Genomic DNA, 26,951 nt, shown 5'->3' with positions numbered 1-26,951 from the left:
AAACAGTGTTGCTTGCTGTGCACGTGGATAATATCAGGAAGGATGCTGCAAGTGTGACGCAGGACAGGGAGGTCCTTTTACTAGCTTACCAAAGCCTTCGAGAAGAAGGGTCCCCATGTCATTCTATTAGCTGTGTTATCTTTCTGTTTCAAATGCAAGTGAGCAAACATAGGATCTGTAGAATGGTTCACCAGGGGCTTGCTCTCCCGCTTTCTGCAGTGATCTCTGTAAATACATTCCAATAAAGTATACTATGAATTAATAATATTTATTTATCTCTAATAAAGAGAGCCAGTTGGGTGTAGTGGTGAAGGTGCTAGCCTACAAACCGGGAGACGGTGAGTTCCAGGCCTCCCCTAGGCATAAAAGCCAGCTGGGCGATTTCAGGCCGGTCAACACTCTGCCCAACCCACCTCACAAGGTTGCTGAGGAGAAAAGTTACGTATGTTCGCCACTTGAGTTGACCAAATATTTTTTTAAAAAAGGGAAACAATTGTTATAATACTTGGCTGCATCTATCTCTAAATGCCGTGTTTTCTAATTTAAGCGAGCAGCTTTCTCACAACACTTTGCAGGGAGAGGAGGATCTGAAAACGGGCATGGGCTGTGCCCCTCAAATCCCAGCACTGGGTTTGGGGAAAGATCGACCCCTGCAAGGTGCTGGACTTGCTTCCTTGGAGTCCCACAGCAGAGCTTTGGACTACACGGCACTGGCTGGGTTCAATTCTAGACTGGAGTTTCCTTCCTGGGTTCCCTCGGCTGTGTGTTACGTGCCTTGGATTTGGACCATTTTGACATGCTGCTGGGGTCTCGGGGGGGGGGCAGCGCCCAGGGTGGAGTTATCAGTTCAGTAGGCTTGTGCAGCTGGAAGCATGGGAAGAACTTAGCTAGGAATTCCAGGAATCGCGGTCTCAGTGCATATGGAGGGTGGCCGGTTGGGGAAGGCTGATCTCGGATAAGGTGCCTCCTTGAGAAACTGATGTTCGGTTTTCCTGCAGTGCCATTTCACCATCAGAAAAGATTAGGCCAGTCTGACTCTACAACTGAGCTCACACAACTGGGTTCCTTTTACTGCTCTACTGAACAGTTGCTTGAGTTTACATAACATGGTTCAGCCAGAACCAAACCTGATTTTACTGTTTCACCTGCTTTGGCTTGACTGGGGCTTCAGTTCTGCAAAAGAACACGCCTGGTACACAGGAAGTTTGGGGTTCATTTCCCAAACCCCAAGAGTCTCTGCGATGCGAAGCCTTCCTGCTTTTCCTCCTACAAAGATCTCGGAGAGACCAATCTCTTCCCCAACTCTAAACAAGAATCTCTGCGATATTTGGAAGGGTGGAACAACTCCCTACATGAGGTAGCCAAGGTATTTCCCTTCCTGCCTATTTGTGCCTTGAGAGCAAAAAAAGAGACAATTTCCTAAAGGGAAAGATCAAGGGTAGTTCGATAGACAGAGAGGCACTTCTGATGGCTTCTCCTTGCTCCTCTCCTGATGGCTTAGGACAGTGTTGTCCAAACTTGGCCACTTTAAGATGAGTAGACTTCAATTCCCAGAATTCCCCAGCCAGCATGGCTGGCTAGGGAATTCTGGGAGTTGAAGTCTACTCATCTTAAAGTGGCCAAGTTTGGACAACACTGGCTTGGGAGAACTCTGGGCACATGTCTGTGCAATCCTGCCACACGCTAAGCAGTATTAAACACAGCTGCTTCCCTATCACAACTTTTCTTTTTTAATATGAGGGACTTTGTTACGGTAAATGCCAGAAAACCACGTTTGCCGTTGAAACCTATGTGCATCTGATACTCCGCTGCAAATTCATGCGGCTTATGGTAAAGGGGAAACACGTCTGCGTGGGCACTTCAGGAGCATCCATAGATATATACGTATTTTAAAAACACCTAAAAAATGCCATGCAATTCAAACTGGGAAATTTATTGGGAAGGTCACAGCTCTGCCACAACTCTTCCTCCGTGGGAGCTTCTAATGATTAGTCTTAATGTATAAAATAAAATGTGGAGTATCTGCTTAAAAATGATGGGCACGAGGAAGTGGGGAGTGAGGGGGAGTTAGATTACAGAAATCACGTGGGGGCAGGTACTTGGGAAAGACTCACTTCACAGGGTTTTCTGCATTCCAAAAATACACCAGCAATTTCACTACAGGCAGGGGAGAGAACAATCAAGTACACAACAGCCAAAGAGAAGACTACTTTCTGATTTTATTGTTAACCTTTGTTACTGTTAAAAAGAATACCCCAAACACACACACGCACACACGCACACATACATACACAAAAGGCTTTGTTCAATGCTGGAGAGACCAACAGGGTGTTTCTTTTTTTTCTTTTTTTAAAGAACTCTTTAGAAATTTGGTGAATGGACAAAACTGCTAATAAAAACATACAATTTTTTTCTGTTTTTTTTTTAAAAAATAGTTTCAATTTTCAAAGTGATCTTCGAGACTGAGAAAAAGTCTTCGGCTTGAGGAACGTGGTGAAACGGACTTGGCTGAGCCTGCGCGCCCTGCGTTTTGATAAAGGGGATTTCTACCCAGAGGGAGGGGGAGGCAAAGCCAAGCCACCCAAATTCTCTTTCAAATTTGGAATCTTATTTCTATGCCTTTTTGAATGGAAGTGACAGTACACACATCATGCTAATCAAGGGTTATGATGCCTTGTTTAAAACAACAAATGGGATAATGCAACAACCAAAAAATTTGCAAGGCCTCCGAAGTCCCAATTCTCCTGAATTTGTAAAAGTAATTAGAAATGAGTGGTGGAGGAAAAGTCGCTGCCTAGGCCAGTTAAAGGAAAAAAATGGGGAGGGAGCCGGCACAATTTCTCAGGAACCACTTTTGAATATCTTGCTATTATGAAAGCAGTCAAGTGGTTTTGGAGGGGTGGGGGCAGAGGGAACCAAGTACCAAACCCTGTTTGTTTGCATGGGGTCGCTGCGTATGTGTGTGCGAGTTCACTGTTGAGGTGGCCTGGCTAAACTTGGTTTGTTCCTGCTGCCAGTGTTTTCAAAAGCAAGAAAATGTCACAGCAGTCCACCAAGTTTTCCCCTCTTTGCTTCAGCTTCTGGCTGAGTCAGCCTTTTTGAACAACCCAAGTTTTTCCTAAAAAAAAAACGAAAATTATAAAAGGGGACAGGGCAAGGAAGGGATATGGTGTGTATGTTACAGATGGCATTTCCATGGGCTTCTGTCTTAACTACGTTCTGCTTTGTGTCCTACAGCAAGTGTTAGGCAACCCCATGGATCACCCAGGGGTCTTAATCTAGCTTTTTTGCTTCCATGGTTAGGAGGGAAGGATATACACCACTGCTTTCCTTTTTAAGAAAAACAAATCCATAATTGTTTTTTATTCCACTACAAGCACCACTTGGGGGTGGGGGGAGAGACAGGTCTCCAGTTCATCTTAATCGAACGTTTTCACGAGCATTTGCAGCCACTGAAAGCCCTCCAGTGTTCCTGCGTCTTCTGCCACTTTCCATCCTTCGAGTCTCATTTTGCAACCTGTTGCAGCTTCCGCTGTGCCTTCTGAGGGGTTTGTGACATGGGTGATTTTCTGAAGGCTGGGTGCATTCAGTTTGGTGCTTTTTGCAAGGTATCATGGAAAGGGAAGAAAACAAAACCAAAACAAACAAACAAACAAAAGAGAGAACCTCCCCTTCGCCCAAGTTTAGTCCGAAAGCTCCGGATCCGAGTCCTCCGGTTTAACTTTGGCAAGTTCTTCGTGCACTTCCCTTACCATGAGGATACGCGTTAACATGATGTCCAAAGTCCCGGGATCTATTGGCATAGTGGAATACCACATTGGGCTATTGGGGACACACGAACGTTCTGGCTGGAGGTAAAAGACGTCGCTCCTCTGCTTCACGCTTTCAGAACTGTGGGGGGAAAGAAAGGGGAGCGTTTGGAGACAGCCCACAAAGAATAGGGACTCGGCCAACAAGCACCTAGTTCACTGTATTAAGAGTGCTTTGGAACTTGACAGGCACAGTCTTCCACACACCAACCTCTTATGCTCCCCTACACCCATCTAATGCTCCTACCCTTTCTTTTAGATTCTCACTTTTTATATATACTTTTAGTTTCTAATTCATGTACCTTCTTCTTCAAGTCAGTGTTGACTCCTGGCAACTGCCTAGACAAGTCCCTGCAGTTTTCTTGGCAAGATTTCATTTTTTTAAAATAGTAATTTTATTAAAGGTTATAATTACATTAGTTTATAACAACAATAGTGCAAAATTTTAGAAGTGGTTTGCCCTGGCCTCCGTCTTTCTAGGGCTGAGAGAGGGACTGGCCCAAGGTCACCCAGCTGGCTTCGTGCCTAAGGCGGGACTAGAACTCAGAGTCTCCTGGTTTCTAGCCTGGGGCCTTAACCACTACAGCAAACAGGCTCTCTTTCTATCTTCTAGTTTTCATGAAGTTTTTAGATTTTTATTTTCACTCTTGATGTATCCTTTATGCTTTACTGTACCCCACCATATGTTTATGCTGTGACCATAATATGGATTTGATTGATTGAGATTCAACCAAGCATTTGGAATGGAAATCTGGGCATCAGAATTTTGAAGGCTGATGCCAAGGTGAGTAGAAGACCAGGAGCCAGTGCAGGAACAGGAGCAGTTAGAGCAGGATACTTGGCCAGAGAGAACAATAAGTGACACCAACAGAAGTGAACAAACAAACCATTTTCTCTACACTATACCAACTTCATTTCTATCATGGTTTGGGTGTTGCCAATCCCAACTGAAGCAATGCTTCCGAAATCCATCCAACCCAATTGTCTGCAACACAGGCCAATGGTAGCTGTGTTCCTGTGAAAGCTGGAATGTGCGTAGAGCCAGCACAGAGAGGAGAGTTCCCCTGCATTCTGTAAGAAAGTGTTCTCCAGCAGGGTGGGACAGCGTGCCCATTTTATTTGTTCACATGCTCAGCACACCTAGATATACCCTAATCAATATTCAGACTAGCAATTAAGGATTACAGGGATACTACAAAACAGTAAATCACAATCTAATCTAATCTAGTCTAAAATAATCTTTATGGTTTATAAATCAATCGGGACATACACAACTCAGCAGTTTGTACCAGGATATGGAATGCTGGTTCAGCACCTGGGTCTCATTTGTGCTCTGGCCTGGAAGTGCACATAGAACGCTTGTGCACACGGGCATACCAAATACATACAGAGAAAATACATTTGGAATGCAATTCTTAATATGGCTGCTCTGATGCTTTTGCAACATATGGATGGATGGATGGATGGATGGATGGGCTGAAGCCGAGTGGGCAGTGGCTTCCCAAGACCACTTGAAGAGTTAATGGATGAACTGTGAGAGTTTGTAACTTCTTATTCAACAGCTATGTTACATCTTAACGGTGGAATGACCTATTCCTACCTGTCCCCATGTCGGGATCTATAGCTAGATTAGGCTACAACGCCTGTCATTCGCAGCCAATACAAATCCCCCCCCCCACCCCATTTTCTATCCTGACTCGGTTAGAAAGTTTTTCCTATCTTTGCCTGAAAGCTGCCTTCCTGCCACGTGAATTCCTATCCAGCATTCTGGATCCAATGGAGACAGATCTCGACATCTTTCTGGCTGAAACACTTTCCATCTTCTCAAAATTAAAAATATCCATTTCCTTCCTCTCTTCACAGGGTTTGAGCCCCATGATTATCTTTACTCTCTTTCCCCAAACCTATTCCTGTTTGTATGAACCTTCTTAAAATATGGTGCCTAGAAATGGATCACAATCATCAGCAGTGATCTGACCAGTGCAGAATTTCTTCCTGTGATTGGGAATTTACTTTTGGCATCAAAAAAATCAGGTATGGTTAAACTTCCATTTCCAGGCATCTCAGCCAGCATGGTGAGAAATGTGTTCATCAGCAGCTGGAGGGTCAATTTTTTGATGCCTGATATATTAATATTGATGCAGCTAAAACTGGAACTGCCTTTCTGGGCCCGCTGCACCCTGCTGAGTCATATTCACACTATGCTTGTCTACAATCCCAATATCCATTTTCTGGGTACTGTTGTTAAACCAGGCATCCCCTATTCTATAGCTGGGTGCATCTGATTTCATTTTCCTAATGAAGAACTCTGCATTTCTCTCGCTTATCCTGCTTCTGCAACCTATAACAGATCACTGTTGTTTTTGCTTCTGCCATTCAGGATATTAGCTAACCTGCTCAACGTTGTGCCACTTGCAAACCTGATATGCATTCCCACATCATCTTAACTGTAATAAAAACGATGCTTCGCTAACAGTGAGCTTATCTGAATGCCTGATTCAGTGAGCTTCTAACAGTGAGCTTATCTGAATGCCTGATTCAGCTTTCAAAAGTAATTTGTGATCTAGCCTGCAGAAAAATGAAGGCAAAACTCCTCTCATCCACATGCTCAGAGAAGGGGGAATCTTTACCGCTGGAGCCCAGCCAACCAGCTCCCAACTAGCTGTGTTCTCTAAAGGAAAGGTAGTTTGTAAACTTGAACAAGGGGGGACATATCCGGGCAGGCCAGGGGGGAAGTGCTGGTCCGTTCACCATTGCTCTGCAAGGTGGATTTTTTTGGATCTTTTCTTTGAGAAGAAAATAGGCCAAAGAGGGGGCATCACTCACCACTTTGACAAGTAAAATTCATAGAGCCGAACTGGACATCTCAAGGGATTGTCAGTGTTCTCAACCATCTCTACAGCTTCTTCGCCCTCGTGACGTTTTCTTTTGCCCACTAATTTATCTGGAGATGGAAAAGAAAGACTGGGATGGAAAATGGGGCACAAAGACCCAAAAAACCACAACCCAGCAGCAGCAGGGGCAACCAGTTAAGAGTCTCCTTTTCTTGCAGAGTGTTGCTTGTGAAATGGCCAACATTCCCTACACAACAGATGCAGATGAATAGCAAAACTGGGCTTGGACTGCAGACAGTGTATAATCACACGACTGTTTCTATCCTGTAAACAAAAAACGTCCTGCCCAAAGCAAGTTAGCTGCTCAGGGAGATGTCTGGAGGCGTTCTCTTGCCTGGGAGGAATGTGTGTTTAAATGAGAAGCAATCATGTAGGACCTTCACCTAAAGCCCAACATTTTCTACTTTGCATTACTATTCCACTGGTCCAGCGTGGCCATTTCCTACCATTCTTCTATTGGAAATACAATAAAAGCGAAATGAAACTTTTGGAATAAATCCCCCAGCTGGAAAAACATAAAGATAACCAGGCTCCAGAGCTGCAACTTTGCCCACTTTCCATTAAAGCAGGGTTGTTCAGATGTCAAACTCCATGTACTAGGTATATAGGTCAAAAGAATATGATCCTCTGAAAATGTTAGTTTTTGTTGCACAATCATATCTATATAGAGTACACTACTTTCTCCTAGAACTTAATAAGTATAGGACATTGTAAAAACATATGCTTTAAAAGAGGCACTGTCCTTATTAAATCTGCAGCAAAATGCTGTTTTTGACAATCCTTTTCTATACAGATGTAGAGGAGTCCAATAAATTCTAAATATTATTTTTTGTTGTGTAAGTTGTAGTTTAAGGTCCACTGACACTCTTGCTATAGAAGTTAAGACACGCTCCCATTGTCTAGGCAATATAAGAACCTCTAATTCTTTATTTCACTCATCCCTTAACATCTGCATATCTAATTGATTTATTGATAACAAATATCTATACAAACTAATAGTAGGCTTTTTAGTTTTAAAGGCTTTAACATATTGTTCTAATATCTCAGGTGTCTCAGACGCTGAAAATGCTGCTGGTCCAAACAGTGTTATTAACAAATGTTGTAGCTGTAAATGTTGCCATTGGGTTACATCTGATAGATGAGATATATCTCTTAAGACTGAGTATGTTAAAAATTCATCTTCATCATCTATCAGTTGGTCCAAAGTTAATATGACTGCTTCCATCCAATTTTTCCATATCACCATCTTTTTCCCAATTTTGAAAGCTGGATTTCCCCATAATGTCAATCTGGCATGGAAAAAAGGGTCAACTCTTGACTGCCAAGCTTCCCCTAGTGTTTTTGGATTTAGCTTGGTCTAGGATGCTCACGGTTTCCAGTTGAAACTATGGTTGTGTTCACGTGTTGCGGAAGCTTGGCATTCAGACAAATCAGCCATCAATAGACACACATAGATAAATCACATTTACACACCATTCAAAAGAGAGAATAAAAAAGCTAAAAAGGAAACAAAAAGACCAGAACATCTCTCCAGCAGCCAACAACCAGATAAGCAGGGATTAACACCAGACAAACAATCAAGTACAAAACAATACCCTACCAAGGAGAAAATCACATCCCCACCAACACTGGCAGGGCAAGCTACTGTACATAAACAGGGAGCAAACCCCACTCTCATTAGCACTGGTGATATTACCTACTCGGGTAATGAAATGTCTGCAAGGAAACAACCAAGTTCAGAGAGCACCAAGGACTCCACGACCTATGCTTGATTAGCACTTTCAGCATGTTCCTGGGACAAAACTTTGCGCTGAACCCAAGATCACCCCTGTCTCCTCCTGCACGAAATTGGGGGCAAATGTCCCAATATTCCCTTTAATTATTTTCAAAAATAGAGGCAGTCTGATGAGATATGCCCATCCTAGGGCCTGAATGTTTAATCCAAAAGATGGGAAGAAAACAAGTAGGGAAAGGAAAAAAATGAAAGTACAGTGGTACCTCGGGATACGAACGCCTCTACTAACAGACGTTTCGGGTTACGACCAGCTTCGGCAGGAAAAATTTACCTCGGGTTATGAACTCGCCTCTAGTTACGAACCGGATCCGCGGCCATTTTCCCTGCTGCCATGCGGTCACGGCTTCCTGTGGGCGAGGTCGCGGTAGCAAGGAGACGTTTGGTGAGGCTTGTGGTGTGTTTTGCGGTGTTTTGCGAAGGTTTTTGCTGTGCGTGTTAGCATGGCTCCAAAGAAAATGCAGAGCAGGCTTGGCGGGAGTAAGGCTCTGAAGAGAAAATTGCCTCGGGTTGCGACCAAATTTGGGTGGAGGGCGGAACGGATTAACCGGATTTACATTGAACCCTATGGGGAAATTTGCCTTGGGTTGCGACCAAATTCAGAGAGCGGAACGGATTAACCGGATTTACATTGAACCCTATGGGAAACTTTACCTCGACTTGAGACCAACTCGAGTTGCAACCAGAGTCACGGAACGGATTAAGTTCGTATCCCGAGGTACCACTGTACTGGTTGTATCAGTGTCCCTGTCAATGGGTTTTTATGCTCCCCAGTAAATGGCAATTGGCTGACCTTGTTGGCCTCAGAAGCTAAGCAGGGTCTAACCTGGTTAGTACTTGGATGGGTGACTAGGTAGAAATCTCAGGGGTGGAGGCTAGACTGGGAGTCAACAACACTCCCAGGAAGAATGCAAGAAGGATAGGTTTACCCACCTGGTTCTACCTCTTGCTTTTGGAAAGGTGGGAAAAAGCGTAAATAAGTCAGCTTGGTGTTGTATTTCAGAGTCCGGGTGCGTCGCATGACGTGGGCAAAGGATAGCTTCATGTGCTCACTGACATTCTTGAGCTGGAAGTATTTGGTGTTGAAAAAAAGCAGCGTATTCAGGAGCACAATGGGGGAATAGGCACCCAGCTGCTTACACTCCCATAAGTGCTCCTCTTCAATTCTTGAAAACATGTAACCTGGAGATGAGCAAGGGAGAAAAAGCAGAATGCCCAGTTGGTCACTTTGCACCGACCAAAGGTGCACATCTGGAATTAAGCCCCGTCTTCCTCCAAAGATATCTTCTCCCCTTTCCAAAGGTCCACCAGCAGCATTAGAAACTGAACAAACTGCCAAGCTTACCGTTTGGAAGTATTGTAGGCTCCCAGATTTTCAACAGTTTTGTAAGTTCAATCATAAACCTGGAGTAGGGCTCAGTAAAAATGTTATCTATTCTACCGTTCTCAAATAAGTACTGGAAAGGAGAAAAAAGAAAAATAGGGAAAATGACTATGTTTGCATAGAAATGTGGAGACAGAGCCGCTGGCCTAGCTCCAGATTCAGTTCTGCCCTCCCATCTTAATACAACCTTCAATATTTTTAGGGTTGGTTCTGTCCGCCAGATAGAGCAGTGTTTCTCAACCTTAGCAACTTTAAGATGTATGGACGTCAACTCCCAGAATTCCCCAGTCAGCATGGCTGGCTGGGGAATTCTGGGAGTTGAAGTCCATACATCCTAAAGTTGCTGAGGTTGAGAAATGCTGAGATAGAGGGTTTGGGGAATGGCCAGATAATACAGGTGCTCATACAAGTGAGATGTTGCCACCAGTCCTGTTTTCAAGCATGACCTTGAATATTCCTTCAGATATAACATACAATTGATAAGCCAGGTCCATACGAGCAGGCACAGGATATTTCTTGGCGAGTGCCACCGATTCTGAAATCTGGCCAGTCCCCAAACGGAAATTTTGAAATTTGGCTATTAATCCCTTTGGCCGACAGAAATGTTGCAAGAGATATATAATTCAAACTGATTTGGGTAGCCAGGGAAGGGGTAAAAGAGCAAGCAGTTATTTTCCCTGAGTTCTTCGACATCTATTAAAATAAATCAGTAACAATGCCTCGCTCTGGAATATAGCTTCCCCCGCCTCCCCTCCTGAGATAAACTAGTTCCTACTTTAGTCACCTCGGGGAAAATGATTAAAACAATGGCCTTTCAGACAGGTGGTGGGGACCAACACCTACATTTTCCTTCCTACCCAATCAGCAGTGGGCTATTTTAAATTTTATTAGTGTTTTAAGAGTGTGGTTGTGACGTGTGTAGGGCTTTTAATGTTTTTATGATTTGACAGGGGATTGCCTAATTGTGGCCATACAGAAATACTGGAAAAAACAAAACAGAACAAACTTTATTACGGTCAGTGACCAGTGCAAAATACTGGAAGCAAATAAGTACCTATCACCAGGGTTCCTCAAGTTTTGAGATACTACAACTGCAAAGCCCAGAGCGAGTGTCAATGGTGCTCCCGCTTTGCCTGCACATTCAAAGCAGGGGTGCTATCAAACTTGCTCCTGCTTTTCCCAGCCAAGCCTGCAGCCGGCTTGCACAGGCAGAAAAGAGCAAAGCCCATAGGACGTTTTGGCATGCCTTCCCCTTTGCCTGAGAAAGCCTAATCAGTTTTTCTTTTTTAAGGGTGACTTTCCCTGTAAGTTGCTTGGGTCCCCCTGAGGGGCTCCAACCCACAGCTTGAGTGCCCCTGCCCTAAGGTAACCTTGCCCCAGGCTCCTAGGATAGAGGTGTGCAACCTTTTTTTGACCAAGAGGCATGTTTGGTTTTCTGGTATGCCAAAATTAGTGGGAAGGACCAGAATAAAAGTCCTATTTGATTTGATTTCACCTATATTTAAGGTCAATTAAATTAAGTATAGTTAATAAAGTTAAGTATAGTTAATAAAGTTATTCTCCAGGAAATTGTTGGATTTTTCTCTTTTTGCATATTCAACATAGACCCAAGGTTTCCAGGGCATGGGCAAACCTCTAATCAGGTGGCCTCCAGATGTGTTAAAATCTGGTATATGTAGAACTGAGATATTCAGACTTGTGGAATCCTTGGTGCTCTCTGAGCTGAAAATCAATGTGGGAGTTCCTTAATAATCAAGGAACTAACAAGGAGAAACCCCCCCCCCCATCAATACCGGCAGGGCAACCTACTGTTTGTAAACAGGGAGCAAACCCTACACTCACTAGCACTGATGAAGTTACCCGGTCAGGTAATGAAACATCTAAAGCAAACAACCAAGCTCAGAGAGCACCAAGGGCTCCACAGTTCAGCCCTGAGCTACATATATTCTCTTCTATATTCAGACTTGTAGACCAGCAATACAGAAGGGAAAGCTGTTTTTGCATTTAAAAGCTGGCACCGTCAACTGAACCTGGAAACAGACGGGCAACAAGGGGGTTCATAAAAGCCCAGCATAATTAATAGCCCATCTGCCATTTCTATATAAACCGTTGTTTCTGCTACTCTTCCTCCAAGGTCAAATAAAGACATGCGATTCCAGAAAATGGATGTAAAGAAGAAAAATAACCTGCTGAATTCCAAGGCACAGGTATAAGATGCTGTCGGGGTCATACTTTTCACCGTTTGGTCGCCGCACCTCCTGGATGAATTGGCACAAGCCGAAACTCAGCTCCGAAAAGGAACACGAGAGGATGTCCTCTTTGAGCTTCACAGACCGAACTGTAGGAAGGAGAAGCACCTACAGCAGATCAACTTCTTGACCATCAGAAGGAGATGGTAACCAGCTCAGGCCTTGTGATCAGAGCAATTGAGGTGATTTCCAGGGTGTTAATCAGCAGTGGAGGCAGAGGAGTCCGCACAGATGGGGTCAAATAGTAAAGAGAGTCAGGAGGGCAGCCACAACTGCACCATCGCAGCGACACATAAAAACGGGGCAGGGCTTTGATCAGATGATTGTGGCTGCCGGCTTGACTTTCTTGACCCCACTGCTGAATGGAGGTAAGCCAAGGAGCAAATGAAACAAATGCAAAGAATAAAAATAATAAATGTAAATCCTCATTTGTGCATAGGAACCCCAAGCACAGCAAGTAGGGCAATGAACCTAAGCCAAAACTGCCTTAGATGGGCCTTTCTACTGCATAATTTAGAATCAAGGCCTCAGAATCCACTTCTAGCATTCCTAAATGATACAGTTTCAAGGTCTTACATTGCAATTCAGCTAGATACCACCCATCTTATCCTTTAATGTTATTTTGTCCAAGGCTGGGCCAAGCTTTTTCTATCTCCATCATTCAACCCAAATTCAGAAGATGACGAAACAAAACAACATTACCTCCAAATTTCAAGTCTCCTTGGTCTTCCTGGGTGTTTTTCCACTGGACCCAGTTCTTCCAGGCATTCACCCCATACATGTATTTGAGGCTCATCCCAGAAACAGAACAGCCTGGATAGGAGCTCTGCACTAGGATTCGGGGTTCCACAGAAATGATGGATTTCTTTCTGCCCTGAAGGAAGGAAAGCCCAAAAAAGGTGGTTTGTGCACCGTACTAAGTTGTGCCTTATTTAACTACAGTTTGTAGAATAAACCACAGTTGGCTGGGTTCACACAACACACTAAGCTAGAACTAGACAAAGCACATTACATCTTAGCATGAGGCATGTACCTAGTCACAAAGTATGCAGAGACCCCACTAAAACTGCCCCCAGAGGCACAGCCAGCCCAGCATTTTGCTCCCCACAGTTATCAACAGGAGTTAAAGTCAGAGAAAACAACGGCTAGAACTATGCAATTCAGTAACTTCTAAGGACTGGGTATTCTGGCCTGCCATTCCCCTTTCTTTCTTCACAATGGCTTTCTAAGAAATTATATAGATCCTTGGCATCCATCTCAGCCTTGTGGAGCGACAAGAGGACCAGGAAGAGAGACTCAGCAAGTCAACAGGTGATTTATCCAGGGCTATATCAGAACTCATGGGCGCCAGCCTACCTACCCTTATGCCATGGATAGGGAGAGAGGAGTTCAAAGGCCTGTCCACACAGCCTCCTGGCTCCAGCATGAAGATGCCTCTTTTACCTTTTTATCCAGGACATTTCTTCCCAATGGAACCTCCACCCCTTAGCCTGTGGCCGATACAGGCTGAAACCAATCTAAGGCATTCCAGCCTGACAGCAGCATAGTCCCAGGGAAAATGAAGAAAACCTCCCGTGGATATTCTAGGTCACTGGGTTCTCTGATTAAATTAAAACCAGCCATTTGGGCTTAAACTGCTGGAGAAAGTAGAACCTCACCCTGCTCCCTGAGCTGCCACTGTTGACCCATTTGCAAACCATCTCTGATCTTCCCGTTTTAGTAACGAACAAGGAATCCAACCATGTTTCTTACCCTTCTTTTTGGTTGTGGAAAACCGTCTCTATGTCTCCGCCTTGCTCGTGCACGTGAATGAAGACCTAGCCCTTTGCTGATTGGGTCAAAGGAATCTAATTTTGAAACAAAGGCACAGATTTAGCGGAAAGGTGGCAGCAGTTAGAGCTGATCTTAAATAATGGGGCAGATCATGAATTACTCTTCATGTGGGTGCAGGGGATAAAAGGCTGTGGCCTAGAGGAGTGGATGCCACACCTTCATACTCTTGAGCACTTTCTTCCAAAGCTGACAAACCTGATGGGAAGTCAGCCTCCAGGTCTTGCTCCAGCTCGCCTTTGGAGAACTGTCTTGGTTCAGGCTCCGGCTCCGGCACCGTATTGGAGCGTAACGCATAGTGATTCAGCTCATCCTCCCAGCTGTGGGGGGTTGACACTGCTTCCGACTCCAGGTCCCCGCTGTAGGTGCTGCCCTGGTCTGAAATGGAGAAGGAAGGAAGCTGAATACAGAAGGGGTTGGAGAGGGCTAAGAGGCGGGACCAACCAAGCCAACTAGAAAATTGGTCCTTAAAGAAGCCACGTGCTTGAGGCAGACCAAGGTCATTAGTGTGCCTCCCTGCACGATGCACAACATTCAGATCTAGGACATTCTCCAAGATTGGCTTCTACTGAAACCTTCAAGGGGTGTGTGGGGGTGTGGGTGTTATAGACAACTATTTTTGTCAGAAAAAAGTTTCTTCTCATGTTCAGTTGAAATCTGCCTTTCTGTAATTTCAACCTAGGGGGACGCGGTGGCGCAGCGGCTTAATGACGCTGAAAGTTGCCGGCCAGAAATGGTCGACGCTTCAGTGGTTCGAGTCCAGCCTTCGCGTTAGCAGGGTGAGCTCCTGTTTCCTCCCCAGTTCCTGTAAACCCAACAGTTCAAAAACTCACGTGAGTAGATAAATGGGTACTCTCACTCCGGTGGGAGGAAAAATGCTGGCGGCGCCTTGCAAAAAAGGAGTCGGGAGCAGTTGCCGGTAAGCGCAAAAAACTGTGCATGCCCAAAAAGGGCGCGAAGCAACGGAAACCCCGCCTCCTGCGCTCGCCAGCTGGGCTCTGCCCTAGGAAGGAGGCTCTGGCAAACCACTTCCGAAACAATTGCCTTGAAAACTGCAAGGACTCGTCCAAGCAGTCACTGCAGAGTCGGTAACGACTGAGCGCAGATAAAAAAAAAAAAAAATTTCAACCTACTACAGCTAGTCCTCATTTACAACCACAATTGGGACTGGCAATTCCATAGCTGTCATTAAGTGAAATGTCACGACTGCACCAGACTTACAACATCAGTTCTGCTGGGGTCATTAAGTGAATCACGAGTCTTTCAGCGCAACATCACATGATTACAACTTGCAACCTCTTGCTGGCTTCCCCATTGACTTTGCTTGTTGGAAGCCGGCTGTGACGGTTGCAAATGGCAATCATGTGACTGCAGGATGCTGCAACCATTGTAAATGCACACTGGTTGTGAAGTGCCCAAATAGCAATCATGTGACTGTGGGGACACTCCAACAGCAGCAAGTTCACGGGTCATAAACCTACTTTTTCACTGCTGTTGTAACTTCGAATGGTTGCTGAATGAGGCAGTCAGTAAGTGAGGACTATCTGTATGTTCAAATTGCCTTCTGGATCATCTCTAGCTTCCCCCTTCTCCAGTCTTTTGCTCTTAAAGCAACTGAAGCATTTTAAATAGTTAAATAATTCCTTTTAATTATTTAAATGAATAATGTTGTTTAGACACGGCAATTTTTTTTTTAAAGGTGGCTTATTTCTTCTTATTTTTCCCCACCAAAGCAGTAATGATTATTAAAATTCCTGTTTGGATGTTTAAGTATGTGAGGATCTCTGTTAATCTGAATTATGGGCTCACCTTTTTCAAATATTTTGGGGTCCAGGAACAGCTCATGCTCAGATGTTTGAGAGCCTGAAACAAGATGACAGAAAGACCAAGATAAACCATATGGCTAAACAAACTAATACTCAGCAACAATTCCAAAACTTAATTAATGCCATATGAAACAGATTTATTCAAGAGGGACCCATGACCCACCTAAGCCAAAGATATCTCCTGAGCTCTACATAACAAGCCTGAAATCTTATTCCAAAAAGTAGCATCAAACTAAATTTGCTTTCACTTTTTGTTAATTGAATAGAATTATAGTTGGTACTTGTTTAACAACTACTCATTCAGCAACCTTTCAAACTTATGACAGCACTGAATGAGTAGTAGTTATGACCAGACCTCGTACTTATGGCTGTCACAGCATCCCATGGTCAATTTGTGACCTTCCCTGCTGGCTTCCCATAAGTAAAGTTAATGGGGAAGCTGGCAGGAAGTCAGAAATCATGGTCACATGAAGTCCTCGCTTAACTCAGGAGTGCACCTCTGGCTAAGGCTATTGTTCTGAATGACCGTGACTCAGCTGGACTCTGGAACAAAGCCTTCTCCATCCCGTTGCCTGATCCTTTTAAACCCAAGCTGATGGGGAGGGGCCCTTATGCATGCAGAACAGGTGTGCTTTACCTGAGCTAAATTCTTGACTGGTTCTATCCCGAGCTTACCCAGGACAATGTTCCAATGACTCCCCTTTTGTTGTTATTTAAATAACTGATATTAAGGCTGTGCAGAGATCTGAACTGGAAGGGCAAAACGGGATTTGGAATGCAGGGTTTCCCAAACTGTGATATGTACCTCTCTTGGGGAGGTGCACACAGAGTCCAGGGAGGTGTGAAGAACCTTTCAGTTACATTGCTACAATAAATCCACCTTTCTCAAAGTTTCACTGTATTGTTTTCATTGTTCATTTTGGTGTTTGGATTTTTAGAGGAGATGTGTAGGGGAGATTACACTTAAGGGAGGTGTGATAGCAAAAAGCTTAGGAACCCCTGCCTTAAAGCAACTGCATTTTCCTGGGCTTGACTGACTGCCCTCTGCAGCTGATATGCAATCCCAGGGAGAAAAAAAAATATTTGGTGTAAAGTGTTCCCCAAAGGTGCTAATGTTCCTAATTACATTTTGCTCTTTAATCTCTGCATGGCTCTAACTGAAGTGTCATCTTCTAATGATTTCAAGGCAATTTACATAAATACATTACTGGTTAAATGCCTCTTAATTTTCTGGGGTGGGCCCCTGACTTACCTCCTTTTCATTACTTTTCTATTGCTGCTTTTCCTTTCCTTCTGTCTGTGCTCTCCAACCTTAGCAGCTCCATTCCCTATCTCCCTCAAATAAGTAATTTAGGAAAATCTGCTAGGTGGCCCAAGTGCTCCAGATTCTAATTAGTAGAGGAAGGGAAAGAATTGCCCTTTCTCACAACCCCCCCCAAAAAACCCACAAAATTTCCCCACAAGGATTCCTCCCAATCCCTCTTCTCCAAATTCGTTCTCACTTCTTCATTCTTTCACCATCCCCTTGACCCCCTCTAAGACAAAATCCATCCACCTCCTTGAGAGTGTTCCTTGTCTTTATCTTCTGCAACCATTTCTGCCATCTGGAGGAGATCAGCCTCAAAAGCATCAGCAGAGTTCTTTTTGACATCTGGAATGGCTTCTCTTGCTTTGCTAGGGCTCTCTGGGGCAGGTGGGACAAACAGAGGAACCGGGACCTGGAGAGGAATACCAGCAACTTCCCTTATTTCTCACAAGCTTTGAAGGATTTCCTTGATAAGATGGGATTGTCAGCTCCTTCTGCTCCTTGATTCTTTTCTTGCTACCTACCCAAACCCCACCTATAGCCTCCAATCTGTGGGCAGTCCCTTAAAGGTTGGCAAACACTGTCTGAAAGCACTCTTACAGTGTATCTTTGTTATCTGGGCAGCTCGTTGCATAGTTGGATGAGCCTTCCTGGAATAAGGGGCTGATAAAAAGGGACTACCAGTCTTTTCTAAAAATTGGCATTTGGAAGCCAAAACATGGATTGAATACCTAACCATAACCTGTCATTCCACAATGGGATGCATCAGCACATACTGGGACCAGCACTCTTTTCAGATAATCACAAGCGGTCATGCCAAGGCACCACATCTTGGTCAGGTAGAAGCCCACCCATTCAGTCCTTGGCTAGCACATCTTGGAAGCCAGACTGGAAGAAAGGGGCACCCCACACATCACTCACCGGGACTGGCATTCCCAGAGGGACTGGTGTATACTGGGTGAAGAGATGAAGTGGGACTGGCACAAACACTGGTACAGGAACAGGCACCATAATGATTTTGGGTGGAACGTCTTCTTCTTCTTCTTTCCATTGCCATGTTAAAAAGAAAAGTGTGATTCTTGAAGAAAAGCAGCTGTCCATTCATCTCTCTTAACATGTTAAATTACTGTTTTCTGCTAACCATTATGGCTGCACCCAACTCACCACCCTGTATTGCCATTCTTTCAAGGTAATTCCTGGCCGGCAAATAGAGCAGATGACTCACTCCTGGGGCAATGGACTCTTATGTTGACTTTATCAATGGCAACAGGACTCACTAGCTGCTGGATTTCCTTTCTCAATGTCAGAGCAGTCATGCTTTTTTTCAGCAACCCTAAGAGTCTTAGGGATACTGTGCAATGTGGCTATATTTCCTGCCCAGCAATTTTTAAAAGTATTACAATGGAGTTTTTCCACACTAGCCCCTTGTTCACTTCTCCCTCCTCCCTGCCACACTGCTGAACCTAAACAAGAATGGGGTTTGATTACACATCCCGCCAAGATATTTTAGGTGGTCCCAATACGCTGAAAGGTGACACGTGTTACTGCTGAACCTTTTTCTTGCAGGCCAAAGCAGAGATCAGCCCTCATTTGTTACTTACCGGTTTGGCATTCCTTATGCTGCGTATGAGGCTTGCAAGAGGTGGCCTTGGTCTGAGTTATGGGCTTGCACAGCAAGGCTTTGTTCTTGAGGAGCCGGGGTGGCTGTGAGGGTGGGAGCTTCAAAGCATCTGTCTGAGTACTTGCCTAGTTTCAGGTCAGAAAACAAGAGTCATTCTGTTTGTTACGCATCCTTAAAAGAGTGATATCTAGACAAGCAGCAGCATGGCCAGCAAGCCTCAGTTACTAGCTTGCTGTGCCTCCATCTCTTCCCTTCTGTTTCCTGGTCATTTCCATTCTAAGGAAGCCTACTGATGGAATTATGCCTATGGTTTTGTGTCTTGCATCTTACTTTTTGGTAAACTCCACAGTGCTAGCGTTTTGTAAATCCTTGAAGACCCCCCTAGGTCTGGGGGTCTGGAAGTGGGGTCTGACCATTAATGGGATTCTGTGTTTATATAGTTTAAACTAGACTGTCCTTAGGTGCCATTATGTCCTTATGACATTATAAAGTGATTATGACTGTCTGTTCTTCCTTCTGTTGATTTTTTAATCCTATGTTCACTGCCCAGACTGAGGGATGGGCAGCTGTATAAACTGATATATTAAACAAACAAACAAAGTCACTTCCCAGGGAAGCTTGAGAATCAAAGCTGGCAAAACAGTTTTTCCTCCCAGATTAAGACAAATACCTGCAACCTAGCTTAATTGTGCAAATGCAAAAACCACTAGTCGCTGTGGCATCAGTATGTGCACAATGCAAGTAAAGGTAACCATGTGCCCAACAATTTTTTTCTATTAGCAATATTGCTGGGGATGAGTTGAAATCCAGGACATCTGGATGACACCCATCCCATGAATTAAACTATGCTGAAGTTGCCATGAGGAAGGAAGGAAGGAAGGAAGGAAGGAAGGAAGGAAGGAAGGAAGGAAGGAAGGAAGGAAGGAAGGGAGGGAGGGAGGGAGGGAGGGAGGGAGGAAAATATTTATCAAAAATTTTTTAAAAATGAAGGAAAAGTCAACACATGACATAGGAATGAAGGCAGAACATAAACAGAAGTGATATTTAATTCATCAGTAAGCATCATTTTCAGGAAAACTTACATCTCCAATTATTTTTGCTGTTACAGTAGGAACTGCACCTGTTAGGAGGAAAAGAACATAGAAAAATTGTTTTCCTTCCTTTTCAACACTGAAAGCAGCTCAGGACTTGGGATCACAGAGAGACACTTACATGCCTGTTTGCTCGTGCAGACATGCTCAATCCATACTGTAGCAATAAAATGTCAATGTGCATCCGAGGAACCAACAAAATAGAAGTTGTGGGCCTAACAGGTAGGGGAGAAAAGACACATCCGCTGCCTACCTTGCAAAACGTTATTGGAGTTGGCTGTAGGCTGAGCGGCTGGTGTGCTGGCAAGAGACACCACGTTTGCAATCACTGGGGTAGAGTCCTTCCTGAGAGATAAAGGGGGCCCTGCTGAAGGTGTCGATGTCATAGAAACATTTGCTGGGTGGAGAAGGGAAAAGAGATAAGTTGGGACATGGTTAATGGCAGCAAGGATCTCATCTTTATACACAGACATTAAAAAAAACAGTTTTTCTACATCCAACATACATATGAAACGTGTTTAAGGTATCATATCTGAGCGTGTGGAAAGGCATGGAGAAGCTCTGTCTCTAATGATAGGTCTGTAATGGCCCTTTCAAATTAGCAAGTCATCAGCTGGTATTGCAAGTGGTCAATTTCTATCTTTGCATGAACTGCATCTGAGGTACAACATACTGTGCACACAGCTGAGGGAAGGGGTTCTACTGCAGGAGGCAGATGTAGCTACGTCCTCTCCACTGAATCCCTACAGGTTTGAGCATCACCCATCATCAGGGTCCACCTAACACAGAACAAATTAAATTGTCTGGGGACTCCGAACTTTAGCTGCTGTATCATATGAATAAACTCCAAGTACACGCTTGATGTGGGAATTGCTATCCATCTTCCTATTTTAGGCCCTTTGGGCAACCTGTCACCTTACAAGTCTCCTCCAATCTGGTTCGTTTGAGAGGTGGTCCAACTTCACAAGAGGGCACCAAGTTAGAAAAGGCTATTCTTACTTTAGGCATGATTGGGCAGCCTATGCCACCCCCCCAGGTATTGCTGGACTCTAAATACCATCATCCCTGACCAATGGCAATACTAGTATGACTGATGAAAAACGAGAAACATCAGGAGAGCCTCAAATATTTCACCCTGCCTTACTTGGTTGCACAAATGAGCAGGAATTAATTGGAGATGGATAAACCCAAAAAGTTGAGCAAATACCTATTAGCTTTTATTAAGATTTTGGAGTCGATACCATACCCAGAGTACATGGTAACATCAGGGAAACTTGCTGGCCAATGTGTCAAAGTCAAATGCAAAGTCCAGTGTAACTGCACTGGACACTATAGAAAATTTGATGTCTTTGCCCTAGGGCAATGCTCCCCAAACTTTTCCCTTCATTACCCAAAACCACTGATCAGAAAGTCCTTTTTACTCAATGTAGGTAAAACACTTTAAGTCAATGTAAATGTCCCTGTTGTGATTGGGTAATGAGTTCATGGGTTGTTACCAAAGAAAAACCACCTTTACCCAGTTTGGGGTAATTACCTAGATTTGGGAAGCACTGCCCTAGGGTATAGTTGAGTGGTCTTGCTTTTAAACTGCTGAGATGAATAGGGGGATTTAGCAGTGCACTGTGGCAGGAGCAGACAGACGACTATGTCTGACTCCATTCTATAAGCAGGTCTGAGCAGAGAGGAGCGTTCCTGCGCCCCCTTCGAAGCACACTATCAAACCATTAATGTAATGGCTCCCTTTGGAGCATCTGTGCCTCATCATGGCTACTACCAAGAAAAGATACCAGATCTGCTCTATTTTCCACCTGGATGTAAATCCCTGGAAGCTTCAGCAGTCACAGTGTATGCTCACAGGTATTTAACATCCTACCTCCATGTGGGCCAGATTCACTGTACTGGAACTTGCTCTACAGAAGTTGCTCTAATGCCAGCCCAAGCCCTTCTTTTACCTGCATTATTCGGAGGCGGAGGTGGAGGTGGAGGGGGCGGTGGTGGGGGCGGTGGTGGATCTGATGCGCACTGCTGGTTGCAAAACATCAAGATGCAAAGCAAGTTGCAAAAATGCTTGATTTCACCCCGCCATTTCAGGGACTCACTGAGTTTACCCTGCCTTTTGCACCCATCGCATTTGGACATCTGCAAAGAAAGAGGAAGAGGATACAAGAAGACTTTTAAAAACCTGATCCTGCTATTGTGTAATTTTCAGCTTTAAACAACTTTCTTCCTGCAAATCATCTCCAGTTGTCCAATCAAAAAACAGACAAAGGATGCATGTATGTGTTTTGGCATATACTGCTTGCCTTTTTTTTTTTTACATCTGATTTGGAAAATACCAGACTCAAGAATCCTAAATCTAGGGGACAATGACAGGTACCTTAAGTAATCCTATAACTAGGCCTAATTACGTGTAACTGAACCACATTTTTCTCATTTCATCTGATAACCAACTGGGAAGCCAACTAAGGAGTTCTCTCCACCATCTGCTGTTAGTCGGCTGCTATCAGGCCTGGATACAATTCATCAGGACGCTGGGTGTTGTGTATGTAAAAGTAGATGGTTCCTTGAGTTGAACGACTTCTGGTGACATGGACCTGCCCATGTCATCTTCTTGACCACAGTACAATCTTTGTTTATTATCCTTCTTCCTGGATTTTGTTTGTTACTTCCCCATCTATTTCTAGACAGTCTCCAAGTACTACACAGACAAACCTTTGCTTCGCTTCCAAGCTCAAATAAGATCAGCCAACTGCTGCTACCTGCTGAGATGTTATATACAGAGTACTTCTCTATTATGCTTTGCAATCTTTATTTTGTGTTTGGTATGGAACTGTCGGATTGGAACAGCATACAGTGCTGAGTAAATAAATAAAACATTACATTATTTCTATATATTATTACAAGTAGTCCTCGCTTAATGACTGCCCTGTTTAGCGACTGTTCAAAGTTACGATGGTACTGAAAAAGTGATTTTACGACTGGTCCTCACACTTACGACCATCACAGTGTCCCATGGTCACGTGATCACAATTGTGCTTCACAATTGGCTTCTGACAAGCATAGTCAATGGAGAAGCCGGTGGTAAAATCGCAAGTTGCGGTCATGCGATCTGTGGCGTAATGGCCATGGATGATTCGCTTAATGACTGTGGCAGACATGAGGTCCTAAGTCCGTTGTGATCATGTGATGTCTCACTTAATGACCGCATCACTTAGCAATGGAGTTGCAGGTCCCAATTGTGGTTGTTAAGTGAGGACTACTTGCATATCATAATAGATAATTGTATAACACCTATATAATTATAGGTTGAATACAGAGATAGAGATAAGCCTGACATGAAAAAGATGAACTATCCTGAGGCCCAATGACAATGCTTAAGCATCTTTGAAGCCAGATTCTGTACTTCCTATCCCAATTATTTCACAGGTGATATAAGATTCCCTGCTGCACTGAAGCATTACTTTTCAAAGAGAAAGAATCAACAGAAGACAGATTTGAAGAGTGCTGAGATAGCTTACTTGATAAAACAAAACTGTGAACTTTGACATGCAATCTTCTGAGCAGAATTCCTCCACCTTGCCTCCAAAGTGATTCTGCACCAGCTTCGGAGATGTTTGCAAACAGTAGCTGCACATTTTACAGTGATTCCCCCAACGTTTGGCTAAGTCATGTTTGTAAAGCAATTTGCAGCCTAGAAAAAGAGCAGAGAAGAACAAATGACAATTCTCCAAACCTCTCCCAAACCTCTAGCTCTCCAGATGTTCAATTTCAGAAGCAAACTTTTTTACAACTCAAAAGCTAAAGCTTTTTTTTTTTCACATAGGCATATATGGAAGAAATTATGATTAAAATTACCATTTCCACCACTGCCTATTTTGGGACTGAATGTTCCTTAAGTAAATGCTTTCACCCTATCTTTTCTTACCTTCACTACAGAATGATTTATCAATGCCTGAAAATCGCACTGTCTCTTTAATGATTTTCTCAATCTTGCAGTATTCACACATTGACATGACACAGTTTATCTTTTTGTATGAATCACAACAGGTCTTGCCACAAAACTGGAACATTTTGCCCTGCAATTAAGCAAACAGCAGTTTGATCAAACGGAACCCAATTCAGAAAAGAACATGCCATCCCATTCTTCTCCAAAAGAGATGCAAGATCATCCATTTCCATTAAACAGAGACAAAACAAACACCAACAACTTGCCAAGATCTGTCATTAATAAAGACTGCAAGGTGCCATTCACAGAGGTGCTGGTTTACAAACCCGACACAGTAGTCAGCTCAGAAATGAAAGTCCACAGCTTCCATTAAAAATCAACGGCCTGGATCTTAGAGCTGTACAGATTACTCAAAAAACATGTGACCAACACCTGCTGAACCTCAGAAGCCAGAAGGGCGGTAAAAAAGACTCCCAGCAGCTGGAAAAAGAGTGTGCTTCCTTGCCACTTTCATGAGCTGCAAAAACCCCAGAAAGTACCTTGTTTGGGTGAGAGGTATGTAGAACGATTTTTTTAATGTATTTATTTAGCAGAAGGGCTTAGCAAAAGGAGACATTATGCAAATAGGAACAATCTGCGTTATTCACACAAGTCTCAAGCTTCACTTTTTGCTGGCGCAAACGATTTTACTGTTTAAGGAAAAAAAACTAAGCATGGAATACACACGACCTTGCCTGTCACTAGGCTTCTCGTCCACAATTACAGCCCTCATGTGTCCGACGTCAAGGCATCTGTGAACAACAACAATGGCAGGTGCCAATTACCCTGTAGTCGAGCACTTCGGGCTTCGTTGCAAAGAGGCGGTTACAGTGTTGACACCTGAGCTTGGCGACGGTGCGGGAGTCTTGCTGGGACTGGGCGGCCAGCCTCTGGAGGCCGGCCGCGGCTGAGCTGCTGACAGAGCTGGGAGAGACCGTTGAGGTAGTATTACCCGCCGCGGAGACTGTCGCTCCTGAGGGGATGCTGACGATCACTTGGCCCTGCGACAAGGGCACCACGGAGGAGTTCATGCCCGCGGGCTTGTTGAACAAGTTCTGGAAGGGTCAAAGAGAGGAGCAGATGCAGATTTGCACAATCAAGACCTGTCCCTATCCGATTTACCTCCAAGCTCTGCTTCAAATTAGGGTTACCGAAATGGGCCTAGAAAGGAGTCTACGCACATATGTTATGCGTTACTTTGGACGCTCCTGACAGAAATGCGTGTGCAAGTGACAAAGCCCATGAATAACAACAGCAAGGGAGAATATGGCAAGGGGCACCATGCTGGATCAGACCACAGGTCTGCACAGATCAGCATTCCGCCTCCAACAGTGAGCAGCTGAATTGTCAGAGAAGCTCACAAGGGCAGTCCCTATCTTAATATATGGTCACCCCAAAAGTAGCACAGAATTTAGTATTTTGTTCTTACTTCTTTTTCACCTACCACACCAAAAGACTGCCGATAACACCTTACTTTTTGGAATTTATCCAACTGGGGTTAAAGCAGTCCAACCACAAGCCAACAAAGCTAAGGGCTACTATATCTGGGCTGCAAACATTGAAGGGACCACGAGAGGGTAGCAAAGAGATTCAGAAAGCTCTCTCCTTGCTGCCATCTAGTGGTTATTTTGCAGCCCCCATACGGTAGCCCTCCTGAAAGCACCTCTATGGAGCAATCTTGCATATTATCAGGCATTCTTACTGCTGGTCTGCAAAGAGATGGCTGGACTTACTACTTAGCAGAGGGAGGCCAGACCCAAGCCTAACTGCTTGTGGCAGTGGAAGGGACAGAGATTCCATGCACCAACAGCTTAAAGAGAGATCAGTATTTTTTGCCAGTCTTCCGTCTGCCAGGAACACATGGCCTCTTAAAAACATCCCAAAGACTGTCAGCCCTCTAGCAGAAAGGCTTCTGGTTATACAGATTTTGTTTAGCAAAATTGTCTAGAAATTTTAAGTGGTGCAGCTGCAGCAGCTTCCTGATAAGTAAAGCCACATACACCTTCTTCACACCAACGGGTGTTATGTGACAGAATATGCAGCTTCGTTCTGTTCCTGAGAAATCCCCGCATGCCACCTGCCCTGACTCATGTGTGTTCAGAAATCAAGTTCAGGCATGGTGCAATCAAAGTAAGGAGACACACTGAGAGTTAAGATGTACCTGAAAAGCCACCACACAGCTATAGCTGCAAAAATTGCGTATGCTTCCATCTGACATTGCAAGGTGATACTGGGGGATGGCTGAGGTTTTACAGCTATTACACTGAACCTGCACACCTGACAGGGGAAAAAAAACATGCAAAGAAAAGAGAATGAATTTAATGTATGCTTATCCTGTTGCTTTCTAAACATATATGAAATTAAGGAGAAAGTATGTGGTACCTGACGATGTGACCATTTTGACTCTGTGTGCTGACAAGCAATTCACGGAACAAAAGAGCTCTGTTTTCCCCACATTATTTGTGCTTTCAATCATCTCAGCTGAAGATCTCAGAGATTTACACAGTGCACAGGGGGTGATTTTTGCAGACTTCTGCAAAAAGAGGAGTAATACATAGAGGAACAATACTAGGAGAAAATGTCTGCTTTACCTGAAAAATGAGCTCTCTCGATGTGGCAGATCACAGAAAGTTTAGGAGGAGATATATGAAGTCTCCTATGACACTATTTACAGTAAGAACAGAGTACAACCCCAGCTCTGTTTATGCCACATGAATAAGGAAGGAACTGTGTATCTTGACAGAGACTGAGGTCTCAATCGAAAAATGACAGATGGAGAGAAAGTACACAATTCCTTGCTGACTCAGTTTGTTCCCCATAAGCCCAGGTGTTTTGTTTTCCTGAAAATTGTAAAGGGGGGAGCACCTGGAATGCCGGTTGGAAAAAAGGGTTTAACTTCTCTTCCTGATCATTCTCATCAGGTGTTGTGAAAGTGTCAGCAGTCTGTCTTTGCCCCTTTCACATTGCCCCAGGAGCAGAATGCAATTACCTGGAGCAGAGGACCTTTCCCATATATGCAGGATCTTTATGCCAATGCGGATCCTGGAAAATTAGGGTCCTCGTGTGGAGAGCATTCGAGGACAGGAAGGTCTTTTCCCCGAAAACATCTGCATCCTACATTGTGGAAGATGCTGAGAGGGGCATGGGGTTACAACATCTGTCCC

The 26,951-nt window shown here is 44.1% G+C and overlaps 1 protein-coding gene across 5 annotated transcripts in view; it reads right to left on the bottom strand.

Annotated features, from left to right (window-relative positions):
* Positions 1-2,201: 2,201 nt before the first annotated feature.
* The window catches only part of ZMYM4 (zinc finger MYM-type containing 4), a 54,873-nt gene continuing 30,123 nt past the window's right edge, over positions 2,202-26,951 (bottom strand). For 4 of the 5 annotated variants that reach the window (XM_015888087.3, XM_007428303.4, XM_025166711.2 and 1 more), the window contains 20 exons: positions 26,170-26,320; positions 25,949-26,064; positions 24,573-24,842; positions 23,728-23,878; positions 23,321-23,493; positions 21,755-21,941; positions 20,056-20,199; positions 19,794-19,831; positions 18,692-18,836; positions 18,012-18,133; positions 17,340-17,502; positions 15,768-15,821; positions 14,157-14,336; positions 13,881-13,975; positions 12,831-13,002; positions 12,066-12,217; positions 9,841-9,952; positions 9,429-9,677; positions 6,636-6,753; positions 2,202-3,891 (listed from right to left, as the gene is read on the bottom strand). In XM_015888087.3, the coding sequence (XP_015743573.1) occupies positions 3,684-3,891; positions 6,636-6,753; positions 9,429-9,677; positions 9,841-9,952; positions 12,066-12,217; positions 12,831-13,002; positions 13,881-13,975; positions 14,157-14,336; positions 15,768-15,821; positions 17,340-17,502; positions 18,012-18,133; positions 18,692-18,836; positions 19,794-19,831; positions 20,056-20,199; positions 21,755-21,941; positions 23,321-23,493; positions 23,728-23,878; positions 24,573-24,842; positions 25,949-26,064; positions 26,170-26,320 (3,000 nt within the window). In that variant the 3' untranslated portion in view covers positions 2,202-3,683. The remainder of the gene's footprint in view (positions 3,892-6,635; positions 6,754-9,428; positions 9,678-9,840; positions 9,953-12,065; positions 12,218-12,830; positions 13,003-13,880; positions 13,976-14,156; positions 14,337-15,767; positions 15,822-17,339; positions 17,503-18,011; positions 18,134-18,691; positions 18,837-19,793; positions 19,832-20,055; positions 20,200-21,754; positions 21,942-23,320; positions 23,494-23,727; positions 23,879-24,572; positions 24,843-25,948; positions 26,065-26,169; positions 26,321-26,951) is intronic. The other variant, XM_007428304.4, reaches the window with a different exon arrangement.

This window comes from Python bivittatus, unplaced genomic scaffold, assembly GCF_059951505.1.
Source record: "Python bivittatus isolate LINGU-HERP-01145 unplaced genomic scaffold, Pbiv_v1 ctg000260_np1212, whole genome shotgun sequence".
Classification (NCBI taxonomy): Eukaryota; Metazoa; Chordata; class Lepidosauria; order Squamata; family Pythonidae; genus Python; species Python bivittatus.
Note: the sequence above shows the minus strand (reverse complement) of the source record. Positions and strands in the feature narration are given on the sequence as shown.